The 12,717-nt window shown below is 42.0% G+C and overlaps 1 protein-coding gene across 1 annotated transcript; it reads left to right on the top strand.

The window, feature by feature from the left end:
• The first annotated feature begins 7,156 nt into the window (after positions 1–7,156).
• On the top strand, positions 7,157–8,098 carry LOC130040422 (olfactory receptor 2B2-like). The gene has a single exon (XM_056132500.1). It carries the CDS (start codon positions 7,157–7,159, stop codon positions 8,096–8,098), a length of 942 nt encoding a protein of 313 aa, XP_055988475.1.
• The last annotated feature ends 4,619 nt before the right edge of the window (positions 8,099–12,717 follow it).

The raw sequence follows: 12,717 nt of genomic DNA, 5'->3' as shown, positions 1-12,717 counted from the left end.
GGGGGGAAGGAGTCAACAGGAGCCTGAACGATAGTATAGTGAGTAAGGGACGTGTCTTGCATGCAGCACTATTTATAGAGACTATTAACAACAGCGGTAGGGCGTTTGCCTTGCACGCAGCCAACATGGCCGACCCGAGTTCGATTCCTCCGCCCCTCTCGGAGAGCCCGGCAAGCTACCAAGAGTATCTCGCCTGTACAGCAGAGCCTGGCAAGCTCCCTGTGATGTATTCGATGTGCCAGACACAGTAACAACAAAGTCTCCAATGGAGACGTTACTGGGCCCGCTCGAGCAAATCGATGATCAACGGGAGGGCCTTTTTTCTTTTGGTCTTTTGGACCACATCCAGCTAATTCTCAGGACTTACTCCTGATTCTACACTCAGGAATCACTCCTGGAGATGCTTGGGAGACCATATGGGATGCCGGGGAGCAAATCTTGGTTGGCCATGTGAGAGACAAGCTCCCACCCACTGTTCTATAGCTCCGACCCTAGCAATCACATTACGTCAGTAAATTTCTTGAAATGTTCATTTTTAAAGGAATAGACCTGCTCCCTGCCCTGACAAGACCCCGAATTGCCACCCACGAATGCCTCCTCTGGCTCTTGAATGACCATGATCCCAGAGGCACACAAACCAATCTCAGAACCCAGCGGCTTTTGGCAGTAATCCCTCCCTATGTATTACTAGAATATCAGAAATCCAAAATTGTGTGGCCACAATAGCGGCTGTGTAACATCATATGCTCTTCATAATCAACAATAGAAAACAAATTATCTAATGATGTCTTTTTGGCAGGTCTGATTGTTGGGGAAAATTCCAAATAATAATGGTGGGTCTTTTGTCATAATATTGAATGTGATCAACATAGAGAGAGAGTAATGTGGAAATCTGCCACACAGACAGGAAGCGGGGGGAAGGGGGGTATACTGTTGTTCTTGGTGGTAGAAAATGTGCACTGGTGAAGGGATGGGCGTTTGATCATTATATGACTGACCAAACCTTAAACTGAAAGGCTTTGTGACTGTTCTCACAGTGATTCAATAAATAAGAAATAAAAAATACAAAGGAATAGAAAATCTGAATAGTTTTCCAGCATGTTTCTAAGTCGTATGACTTTACCTCCAAGCAAAACTCTAAGAACATCATATAATGTTAAAACAGCCTCTATAATCAAAACTATCTGGATCAAAATCTTGGGGTTTTTTGGGGGGGTTGGTGGCACACTTGGCATGATTAAGGGGTTGTTCTGGCTCTATACTCAGAGATCATTCCTGGCAGTGCTTGGGGGGTGCTGACCCATGTACAAGGCAAATACCCTACTCATTGTGCTCCAGGATCATACTCTGTTATTGAGTATGTCAAACACAATTTCTATGAGAGAGAGAGGGCGGGAGGAAATGGGGAGAATAGAGAGAGAAAAATAATATTTCCAAAGAATTCAGCTCACTCTCCGGCTACTAAAAAATTTAGCACATCCATTCTACTTCTAGGGTGGGCTGGAGCTATAGCACAGCGGGTAGGGCGTTTGCCTTGCACACAGCCAACATGGCCGACCCACGTTCGATTCTTCCGCCCCTCTCGGAGAGCCCGGCAAGCTACCGAGAGTATCTTGCCCACAGGGCAAAGCCTGGCAAGCTACCCTTGATGTATTCGAAATGCCAAAACACAGTAACAAGTCTCACAATGGAGACGTTACTGGGCCTGCTCGAGAAAATCAATGAACAACGGGAGGACCATGACAGTGATTCTACTTCTAGGATAAGGGGGCATTTCTTGGTAACTTCAAAGTTTAAGGACTTCTAAAACAATTTCAAATTGATGTACAATTGTTCCACCTGCAGAATAAAATTTATCTTTATTAATTATTTTGAAGTCAGTGCTATGTTTTCTTTCTCCTTTATTTTTGTTCGATTTGGGTCACTCAGACAGTTCTCAGAGCTTACTCCCAATCCTGTATATAGGGATCACTCTCGTATGCAGTGCCAGGGATCAAACCAGGATTCACTGCATGTCAGGCAAGCACCTTAACCCCTATACTATTTCTCTGGCCCTGACGTTCTTTTAAAACTGTGACTTTGGTCATTTAATTGAAAACTTCTTAAAAATATTGAAAAATGTGTCATATAGTTGTATTGATTGTATATTGGTACAATCTTTCTATGGATTATTGTCAACCTTCTACTCTTCTTTCCAGAAGTAACCTTTGCTATTGACTGAATAGTTTAAGAGGCTGGAGAGATGGGACAGTATTTAAGCCTCTTGCCTTGCATCAAGTGGACCTTGGTTTAATTCCTAGCACCACATATAGTCACCCAAGCATTGGAAGGAATAATCCCTGAGCCCAGAGCCAAGAGTAGCTTCTGAAAACTCCTGAGATTTGCTCAAACCCACCTTCCAGTTTTGTTCAAATATACATAATCTGGGCCAGAGTGACAGTACAGAGGTAGGGCACTTGCCTTGCATGGGACCAACCCGGGTTCAATCTCTGGTACAACATATGGGCATTTCCTGCAAGGAGTGATCCCTGAGCACAGAGCCAGGAGTAAGCCCTGAGCGCCTTCCCACTGCCTGTGCTCCCCGAACCAATATATAATACATATAAACTTAATATTCCAGTTTTGTTCCCTTTCCTCCTCTTCCTCCTCTGCCCTCTCCAAATTGTTCCTGTGAATAACTAACAATTAACCTTTGTTTTTATTCTAGAGAAAAACAAACGTATTTTTTGATGTAACCTCACTCAGACACACAATACATTAAAAATCATATTTAAGTTTTTATTTGACATGTTATAACATTAGAACTGTATTCTGTGTTTTTTCTGCATCTTTGTTCATTCAACAAAACCTTTAGAAAGTACCTTTAAGCCTTTAGAAAGTACCCATAATTTCTTGTCTGAGATATTGGATAATAGCCAGTTTGGTGGACATAAATATGTTCCACACGCTGGACATAGTAATCATGCAGTAAAATCCCCCTCAAAAGCATAGTTTTCACCATATATAGCTATTGAATCTCTACACAAGCATGAATGTCCACATATCCTCTCCGTGGGAAATACTCCTTGGAGATATAGCAGTAGGTTAAGATCTTCAGAAGTGATTGTCATGTTTCCCCAAAAAAAGCTGCAACACTTTTCTTTACCCCAATAACCTCTGAGTGCCCTTTCCCGTTCATTGTCCTTAGCAATAGAATTCAACTCTCCTTTTGATACTAATCCACTGTAAAGTTTAAAGCACTGCATTATCATTACAGCTTTTTTTTGAGAATTTGTTTTTTGAGAATTTATATTTTCTTATTCCTGTTAGTCACTTGGATTTGCAGTTTTTGTAATGCCTATGTCTGTAATCTGTCACTTTCTTATTAGCTTGCTTGTGGTACTTTTAATTTAAATTTGCTAAAAGCTTTAAAATATTTATCTTAATTTTTCAGAATTATGTTTTTCAAATCTATTCATGTGCAAAAGAAATTGAGATAAATCTACAGACTATGACACATAAAAGTACGTGACTGGAAGTAATTCTATAACTTATTTAGAATTTTGCCATGCAATCTGTACATTTTTGAACTTGAAAAGCTCTTAATGAGAAAACCTAGGAAATTCAAAAGTCCATAAAAGATAACATGGTTTCTTATCATAAATCAAATTTATAAGCATTTTAGTAGGATAAATTAAATAAATTTATAATTTAAATTAAATAAATTTTATATACATATCAAAGGCTTCATAACATGATCTTAGAAGGAATAACAGAGAATTTACAGGTGGAGTAAAATTTCCTTCCAGATAGAAATCATTAAATGACCTTAGAGAATCCAAGTCATTTGCCAAAGAAAATAAATCCAAATTCAACAGCATAAATTTCAAAGTTTGATAAGATATTTAAGTTCTGTGGTAACTATCTTGGAAAAAGTTGAGGATTTGGTCCCTGGAGAAGGAGTTGGCAAAGCAAATCACAAATGGGAGAACAGCCCAAACGATTCCCTCCCTCTCCTTCCCTATTGGGTCTGGTCATTATTATAAACTCTAGAAAGAGAGTTCCACAATTCAGTGTTTGATATTTCTTCCAGAAACCAAAATATACTCTAATATTGGTAGAGAAATGATACATGCACCCGATATGCACGACTCTGGGGAAATTCTCTGGAAATAGTAGTGAATGCCTCAATTCCAAATAGTGTGATTCTTCCACCCCACATCTGTTCACCTTTATCTTCTCTTTCAGATGACTGGGAGATGCCCTGACTGGCCCGCATAGTACTATAGCTGCAAGAAGCTGAATATGTTTCACCAAACGAGTCATACAACTAGAAGTACCAGATGAGGATGGCTTTGTAGTTGTGTGTTTTAATCCTATTTGAATTCAAGATTTCTCGGACATAATATTGATATCCTTTCATTGCTTAACATGGAGGTAAGTGGAATGCATCTCAGAAAAGTATTCAAAAAAATCACAGTGATGTTTGGGTGTTCATGTTTCATGGACTGCTTTTATTTCAAATCTGAACAGTGACCAAATTATCTGCTAGGAAAAATCAGGTTTATTTAATTTCAGATTCTAGAAGTCTTTATATATATTAATTTATAATGCATTTTATGTAACTACATATTCTAATAACTTTATCTTTATATATTCAAGTGTATCTTTGAATATGTTTATAAGGTCTGTGGGAACTTCAGAACAGGACAGTCTTAGATTCTTACCTTGAACCAACTATTTAGTTCTTCGGAAAATAATTTCTCTGAGAATATAATTTCAGAATGTGAAAATTTTCTTTCATAAATTGGATTTACAAAATTGACAGATTTTTTTGTATTTGTAAGCCAATCAGCAATGTCTTAACTGCCAAAAAATCCGTCCTATTGTTTATTCTTACACTATTGCAACAAGAAGATATTTGCACAATGTTTTGAAGCTTATTACATAGGACATGAAATAATTTGAAGTAATCTATAAAGCAAGTTACTTTAGGCTAAAAGGAAAAATATCAACTTTGTAATATTTCAAAAGATATAATTAACACCAAAACCTATTAATTTATCTCGTTATACAATGATAACTGGCAGATTGGAACTAAAACTCTGGTTTTTTAGGTTCCATGGTTTACAATATTGTTAATGATAATTTTATGAAGTTGATGGGTTTTATTGTATTCTTCAAGTACCATTTACTTTTAAATGTAATATAAAGCAACACAGTAATAATACAGCATGCATATATTCCTTTATAAATTGATGGAATCATGGTATCCAAATTTGTTTTCCTATTTCAAGATACTTTTGAATATCATTCAATTCTTATGATTATGTATTTTTTAAAAATTTAAGCTTTTTGGGTCATCCCTGGCAATGTTCAGGTGTTACTCCTGCCTCCCTCTGCACTCAGGAATTATTCCTGGCAGTGTTAGGGTGGACCTTATGGGATGTGAGAGACTGAACTTGGTTCAGCCATGTGCAAGGCCGTATTACTACCCACTGTATTATCATTCTGACCCCTGCATTTTAAATTTTTGTCAGATGAGAGGGGAATAGCAGTCCTAGAATAAATAAACTTATAGAATATGTAGGAAAAATTGGATACATGACATTCTGGTGAATATAAATAATAACCTAAACATTCTGATATTGATCAAATAAAATTATTTGGAGTGTTCTATTATGTTTGTTGGGGTGAATAGATCGCTTTAAAAATGAATTGACTTCATTATAATAGTGTGAACATTAATGTTTGGGGAATGTAATGTCACTGCATCACACTTGGCAAACATTTTCCCACCCCTGTCACCAGCTTCCTTCTGTTCGTCCCCCTCCAGATTATGCCTCAAACTGGCATTTAGGGAGGAAAATCTGGGAAGTGTTGGGCTTTCAATGGCGTCTGTCAACAATTTCCACCTCCCTTTTGTCTCCTCACTAACTAGCTGTGTTTCCATGCACCAGCAATTTATACTTATTCCTTCCAAAACGAAGGAAGTAATTATACTGAAGACAATTTATACAAATAGGCAATTTTCACTAAAGATCCAGGTAAGCACATAGTAGGAGCTTTCTAGACTCTTTGGGGTTGAGATTGATGGTTTGGAGGTTCAGCTGATCTGGCTGGGAAGGCAGTTTTTCAACTAACAGAGCCACTTCTCTTTGGAACCTTCAACCATTTCAAGTCGTAGGGGCCAGGGAACTAGTATAGTGGGCAAGGCACTTGCCTTGTGCACAGACATCCACATTTGTTCCATGTGGTACCGCGAGTTTGTTACCACATGTTGGGTACATATATGCTTCACGTGAAGGCAGTTAGAAAAGCGTTTTCCTGTTTCACATGGGAAGAGCCAGGAGCCTCTAGGACAATGGGACTAACTGGGTAAGGAATCCCCAACCGGTCAGATTCCAAATTCCATGTTATCAAATAACCCTCTATGAATTCTGGACTTCTAATTGGGGGAAAAAATTATATCTGCCAACTTAGCAGATACTGTCTGCATTGTCGGTTTGGGTGAGAGGAGGAGTGACAGAGAACGGTGGGAAGGAGGGGGAACAGAAGGAGATCTCAGTGATTTTAACGGTTCACACAAACAAGGATACTCAGGGCATTTGGAATGCTGAGTGTCCCTCGCTGTGTCTGTCCCGATGACTGTAGTCAACTACAGAGAAAGAAGTGAGATCGGTGAACTTGCAGGATAAAAAGACCCAAAAAAATGACTCCTGTGCCTGTGGAAACTGGTGATAGACTCGGAGATGTTCGAGTTCATTTTGCAGAACCACTTTAAGATACTTACAAAGATATATTTTATCAATGTATTGTCTGTCATGGGCTGGAGCGATAGCACAGAGGGTAGGGCATTTGCCTTGCACGAGGCCTACCTGGTTCACCTGGGTTTGATTCCTCCGCCCCTCGAAGTGCCCAGCAAGCCACTGAGAGTATCTCACCTGCACGGCACAGCCTGGCAAGCGACCCGTGACGTATTCAACATGCCAAACACAGGAACAAAATGTCTCACAGGGGAGACATTACTGGGCCTGCTGGAAGCAAATGGATGAACAACTGGGAGGACAGTGCTATCATCTGTCACGGTATTTTACATGTTTTACAAGCTAGTTACCATGTGCTGTGCCCATGCTGACTTTCTCTGTTTCCAGCAGCAGGTGTGGTGGCATCCAGCATGAGGCAGGTCAACGAGAGTGTCCCTCGGGAGTTCATCCTCTTAGGCTTCTCAGATCGGCCATGGCTGGAGTTCCCTCTCTTTGTCGTGTTCCTGGTTTCCTATATCTTGACCATCCTAGGCAATCTGGCGATAATCGTGGTGTCCCGCGTGGATGCCAAGCTCCACACGCCCATGTACTTCTTCCTGACCAATCTCTCGGTGCTGGACCTCTGCTACACCACCAGCACCGTCCCGCAGATGCTGGTAAACATCCGCAGCGCCCGCAAGGTCATCAGTTACGGGGGCTGCGTGGCCCAGCTCTTCATCTTCCTGGCTCTGGGTTCCACGGAGTGTCTTCTCCTGGCCGTCATGTCCTTCGACAGGTTCGTGGCCATCTGCCGGCCCCTCCGGTACTCGGTCATCATGCACCAGAGGCTCTGCGCCCAGCTGGCTGCGGCGTCGTGGGTCAGCGGCTTCAGCAACTCGGTCTTGCAGTCCACCCTGACCCTGGAGATGCCGCTCTGTGGCCACCACGAAGTGGACCACTTCTTCTGTGAGGTGCCCGCCCTGCTCAAGCTGTCCTGCGCCGACACGACGGCCAACGAGGCGGAGCTCTTCTTCATCAGCGTGCTCTTCCTCCTCATCCCGCTGGCGCTCATTCTCATCTCCTACGGCTTCATCGCCCGGGCGGTGCTGAGGATCAAGTCGGCCGAGGGCCGGCGCAAGGCGTTCGGGACCTGCGGCTCCCATCTCGTCGTGGTGTCCCTCTTCTATGGCACTGCCATCTACATGTACCTGCAGCCCCCGTCCCCTGCCTCCAAGGACCGGGGGAAGATGGTGTCCCTCTTTTATGGCATCATCACGCCGATGCTGAACCCCGTTATCTACACACTAAGGAACAGAGATGTCAAGGGAGCCTTTAGGAGGCTGATGGCAAGGACCTTCTCACTCAAGAGATGAGGAGCACCGGGGGCCGGAGCAATAGTACAGTGGGGAGGGCGTTTGCCTTGCTTCTGGCCCACCTAGGTTGGATACCCAGCATCCCACGTTGGGAGTAGGCTCTGAGCATTGCCGGGTGTGACCCCAAAGGCAGAAACAAACAAAAGAAACAGAAACAGCCAACAGCAGGCCTGGTTCAAGACTTCAAGTTGACATCTTTTACTTTATTTTATGTATGAATTTAATAAAGAAATTTGTTAACGCAAGGAGAGAGTAAGTCAACATTTAAGAGACAATGGGGACTTCTCTACAAGGAAGAGAGAGCCCCACGAAATTTAAAAAGAGAGAGGGGGGGCAAGAGAGAGACAGAGAGGGGAAGTGTACCCCAAGTTGGGCTGGCGGGCCAGGCCAGAGTGGAAAGACAATTTTGGATTATTTTAATAATTTAATTCTCTATGAGTTGCTTTATTCTCACTCCTCTTAGAGCTATGTATGAAGCAGATCACCTTCAAATAAATTCATAAAGGGCTACCTTATTTTCTCTCGCCTAAATATGTCCCTTATCCAAGTCACGATGTCACGAGGATTGGTCTATTATGATCCCTTAATAGTATATTTAAAATATTTAAAATTTCAAACTTTATATCACAGGTTTGTATATTGGTGAAGAGTCTTAAGCTTCTGTGTGAGACTAAAATAAAAGCTTAGGAAACAGAACATTTTTGAGTACAGATAAGAGCATTTGCACAGACCACACTATTTTTCAAACTTAGCTTTAAGAATATGTGGAAAGTGTAGAAACAAGAGGATAGAAGCTCTGATAAAAACTGGACCAAGAGCCATCGTTGACCTTAGGAATGTGTTATTGTCGGAACAGCGTGTTGTTTGCTTATTGGTTTTCACCGTGCAAGTGTCAAAATCTCATAGATGGGATATCCTACACAGACCCACATTCCTGCAGAGATGAATGGATAGTTTTTTTAAGCTAAAGCCCCAGGCATTTCCCTGGATGCCTATCATTAAAATAAGAGGCTCTGCATTCTTCCAAGGATTTCTATTCTAAGGCATGTGAAGAAAGCCAGGCTTAGTTCCCGTGTTATTGCATCCACGTTAGGAGAGAAAAAATTAAAACGAAGGATGTATACAAAACACAGAGAAGAATTTTGACTTGCTTCACTGGGATGAGAATTCAGAGCAAAATGCAAGGTATGACATGGTTTAACCTCCAATCATTCAGCAATAAAGTGGCCTGAAAGCAAAGAGTGATGTGTGAAGATAAACAATGTTCTCTCAGAGAAGTGACACTCAGAGCAGGAAGATGCGCTCACAAGGTGAATGTGGAGAGAGATCTAACTGCTCCATCAGAGAGCAAATTTGGTTTTTCGTGCCATAAAAAATTCCCCAGCAAATGGTGGTATTCTCTGCCAAGTTAAGGAAATGATTAACCAAATGATTGAGGAGCCAGAGAGATAATACAGCAGGTAGGACACTTGCCTTGCATGCTGCTGACCCAGGTTCGACCCCTGACACCCTATATTGGCCCCAGAGCCTGATAGGCGCGATCACTGAGTACAGAGTCAGGAGTGAGCCTGGAGCACTTCCAAGGGTGTCCCAGAAACCCACAGCAAAATAATAAATGAAGGTCAAGCTGAACAGTGAAAAATCAGTTATATCCTCATTTTTAGAAGCCTTGTTTTTTGTGCTGTACTATTAGTTTAAGGGAAATCCTTTGGTGCTTCTTGCATTTAATTCAGTCTTATTTAAAGAGCTGAAAAAAAATAAAATGCAGTTTCCCATAGATGGCAAGCTTTTTTCGATAGTTACTAGTCAACAGATAGCATTTAGTAGAAGTTTTATATTTATAGAATTTTGCCTCTTAGCACAGCGGGTAGGGTGTTTGCCTTGCATGCGGCCGACCTGAGTTTGATTCCTCCGACCCTCTCGGAGAGCCCGGCAAGCTACTGAGAGTATCCCGCCCCGCAGAGCAGACCTGGCAAGCTCCCAGTGGTGTATTCATATGCCAAACACAGTAACAAGTCTCATGGATATGTTACTGATGAAGAAGGGAAGGACAGTGCTAGAGTGCTACAGTGTTTATATATATTAGGGGAAGTAAAGCTATGCTCATGTCTGGCTATGCGCATGGCTTACTCCTGCTCTGTGCTCAAGATTCACTCCTGGGGTTCTCAGGGGACACATGAGTGAGTTAGAAGCACAGGGAAATGACAAATGGTACTAGAAGTGGTGCTGGGAATTGAACTAAGGTCAACGTGCAAGGCAAGTGCACTAACCACTATACTATCTATCATTTCTATTTTGGTTTGAAAAGTCTTCACAATTTGTTCAAACCCTGCTTTTGCAACTAAATTTTAATGGTAAATTAAAAAGTAGAAAATTTTAGAAATGATAAAAAAGGAAGAAACTTATTTTTCCACTCCACTTATCCTACAAAAGCAATTTACCTCCACATCAAAATGAAAGTTGTCTCTTGAGGATCCAGAGCCCTAGTACAGAGGGTCGGGTATTTGCCTTGCCATAGGACCAACCCACATTCAATCCCCGGCATCCCATGCGGTCCCTAGACCGCTGACAGGAGTAATTCCTGAGTGCAAAGCCCGGAGCAATCTCTGAGCATCACCAGGTATGGATCCAAAACAGCAGAAAAGTTATCAGTTGCCAGTAATGGTGCTAAAACAAAAAGATAAAAATTGTTTTTGCCCTGAAGGTGCTCCTAATTCAAGGATTGAAAGTGAAGGTTCATGGGGCTGGAAAGACAGCACAGCGGGTAGGGCGTTTGCCTTGCACGCGGCCGGCCCAACTTCAATTCCCAGCATCCCATATGGCCCCCTAAGCACTGCCAGGAGTAACTCCTGAGTGCAGAGCCAGGAGTAACCCCTGTGCATCGCCGGGTGTGACCCCCACCCCCAAAAAAGGGGAAGATTCATTATCTATTGGCACACACTTTAGTGGCATAGAATTCCAATTCTGTATGCTCCTGGATTCCACAGGCGAATTTGGACAGGGCATGGAATAGATGGTTTGTCTCTACCATGTCTGGGAGCTCATCTAGAAAAATTCAAAACACTTCAGACCAGATTATTTGTATGTCTTGTATGTCTGAGATCAAATAATTCTAAACACTGTTAGATGTCAAGGTGGCAAGTTGGGGATGGTTGGTTGGTTGGGTGGGTGGGAGCCCTGGTGGAGAGAATATGACACTGGTGGTGGGATTGGTGTTGAAACATAGTATGTCTGAAACCCAACTAGGAATAACTTTGTAAACTTTGATGTTGTAAAAGATAAAATAGGGAAAATGTGAGCTTCTCCAGAGGGTACAGAGCGCAGACATTATCCCATAAAGTAAAAGGACACATCCCAATCTGAGATTCAAGTGACCCCAGAATGTGGTCATGAGCCGCGTTTCCAAAAAATTACTTTTATGGTGTTTAAGTCTGCCTGCCTTCTCCAGGTATACTCTTAGTTGAATCCGCCACACATCCACAGAGCCCCTCTTTGGCTACGTGCGGAGGAGAGACCACCACCAATTTGGACAAGAAGTGAGGGGTCCCAAATGTGAGCTATTTCTCCCCGATTGTCTTCGTCCTAACCCTCTACCTAAATCACCTAACAGTAACTCAGGACACTAAATAGTTGAAGAGGAAACCAAAGTGCTCAAGGCCAGCATATGACTTAATTTCATGGACCCAATATGCCAAGCCAAGGTGTTATGTCCAAGGTTTGCTCAGGATGACACAGGACACATGACATGCTTCCTAGTGTAGTATGTTGGGGAAGTCACTTGAACCAAATGTGAAAACAGAATCCACAAAAATGACCAGATGATTTTATTTCATTTAGACAATAATCACAGTTCAGGAAGCTTCTTTGGGGCCAAAGATTCTGTCCTTCTCAGTTGCTGTGGTTTTACATTTGTGTGAATTTCTGTGCAATTTGTGGTCTTGGAGTGCCTTAGACTTCTAGATCTTTGCGTACGTCAGAGCATGGGAATCTCTGCTCCCCGTAAACCTTTGCATCTGCCTGCTCTGACCTGTTCCTAGTTTCCTTTTTTTTCTTGAAATCAAGACATATTCCTGTTTGTCGTTTTATTTTTAACGTTAATTTTCTTTATTCAACAGAATCTACATAGTACTAGAAAAATGATTTATGGAAATGGCCTTTTTTTGGCTTGATAAATTTGACGGCTAAAAGATTAATTTCTCTGGAAGATCTTAAAGATTGGATGAAGGCCACCTTTAGTGAAGGCCATGGCCATCTAAATCTCTCCGGTGAGCAGTTTCACCCCGTGACTCCCCCCAAACTTTCTGACCGACCGACCACTCTTGCTTCACAGTGTAAGCTCTTCTTAGGCAAGACATACTTAAGGTGGCCCCTGAAGCCACGTGGGGGAGTGACCAAGTTTTTTGAAGTATCTGTCCTATATACAGGAGATACATACATTGGTATGCTTCTTTTTACTTTTTCTCTTAACAATCTGTCAAATGCTTGGTTATTCGAACCAGAAGAGTATGGGGCTAATTTCTTTAGCAAGACAGAAGGAAATGTTTTGTGCCAAATGATGATAGCAGAAGCAGCAGTTGAGACCATCATCTCAAGCTCTCTAAATGCTTCCAGAGAGGAGG

The sequence above is a fragment of the Sorex fumeus genome, unplaced genomic scaffold (genome assembly GCF_029834395.1).
Source record: "Sorex fumeus unplaced genomic scaffold, SorFum_2.1 ptg000094l, whole genome shotgun sequence".
Taxonomy (NCBI): domain Eukaryota; kingdom Metazoa; phylum Chordata; class Mammalia; order Eulipotyphla; family Soricidae; genus Sorex; species Sorex fumeus.
Note: the sequence above shows the minus strand (reverse complement) of the source record. Positions and strands in the feature narration are given on the sequence as shown.

What these genes read in the sequence shown, in the direction of transcription:
- LOC130040422 (XM_056132500.1), top strand. Translation starts at nt 7,157, where the DNA reads ATGAGGCAGGTCAACGAGAGTGTCCCTCGGGAGTTCATCCTCTTAGGC.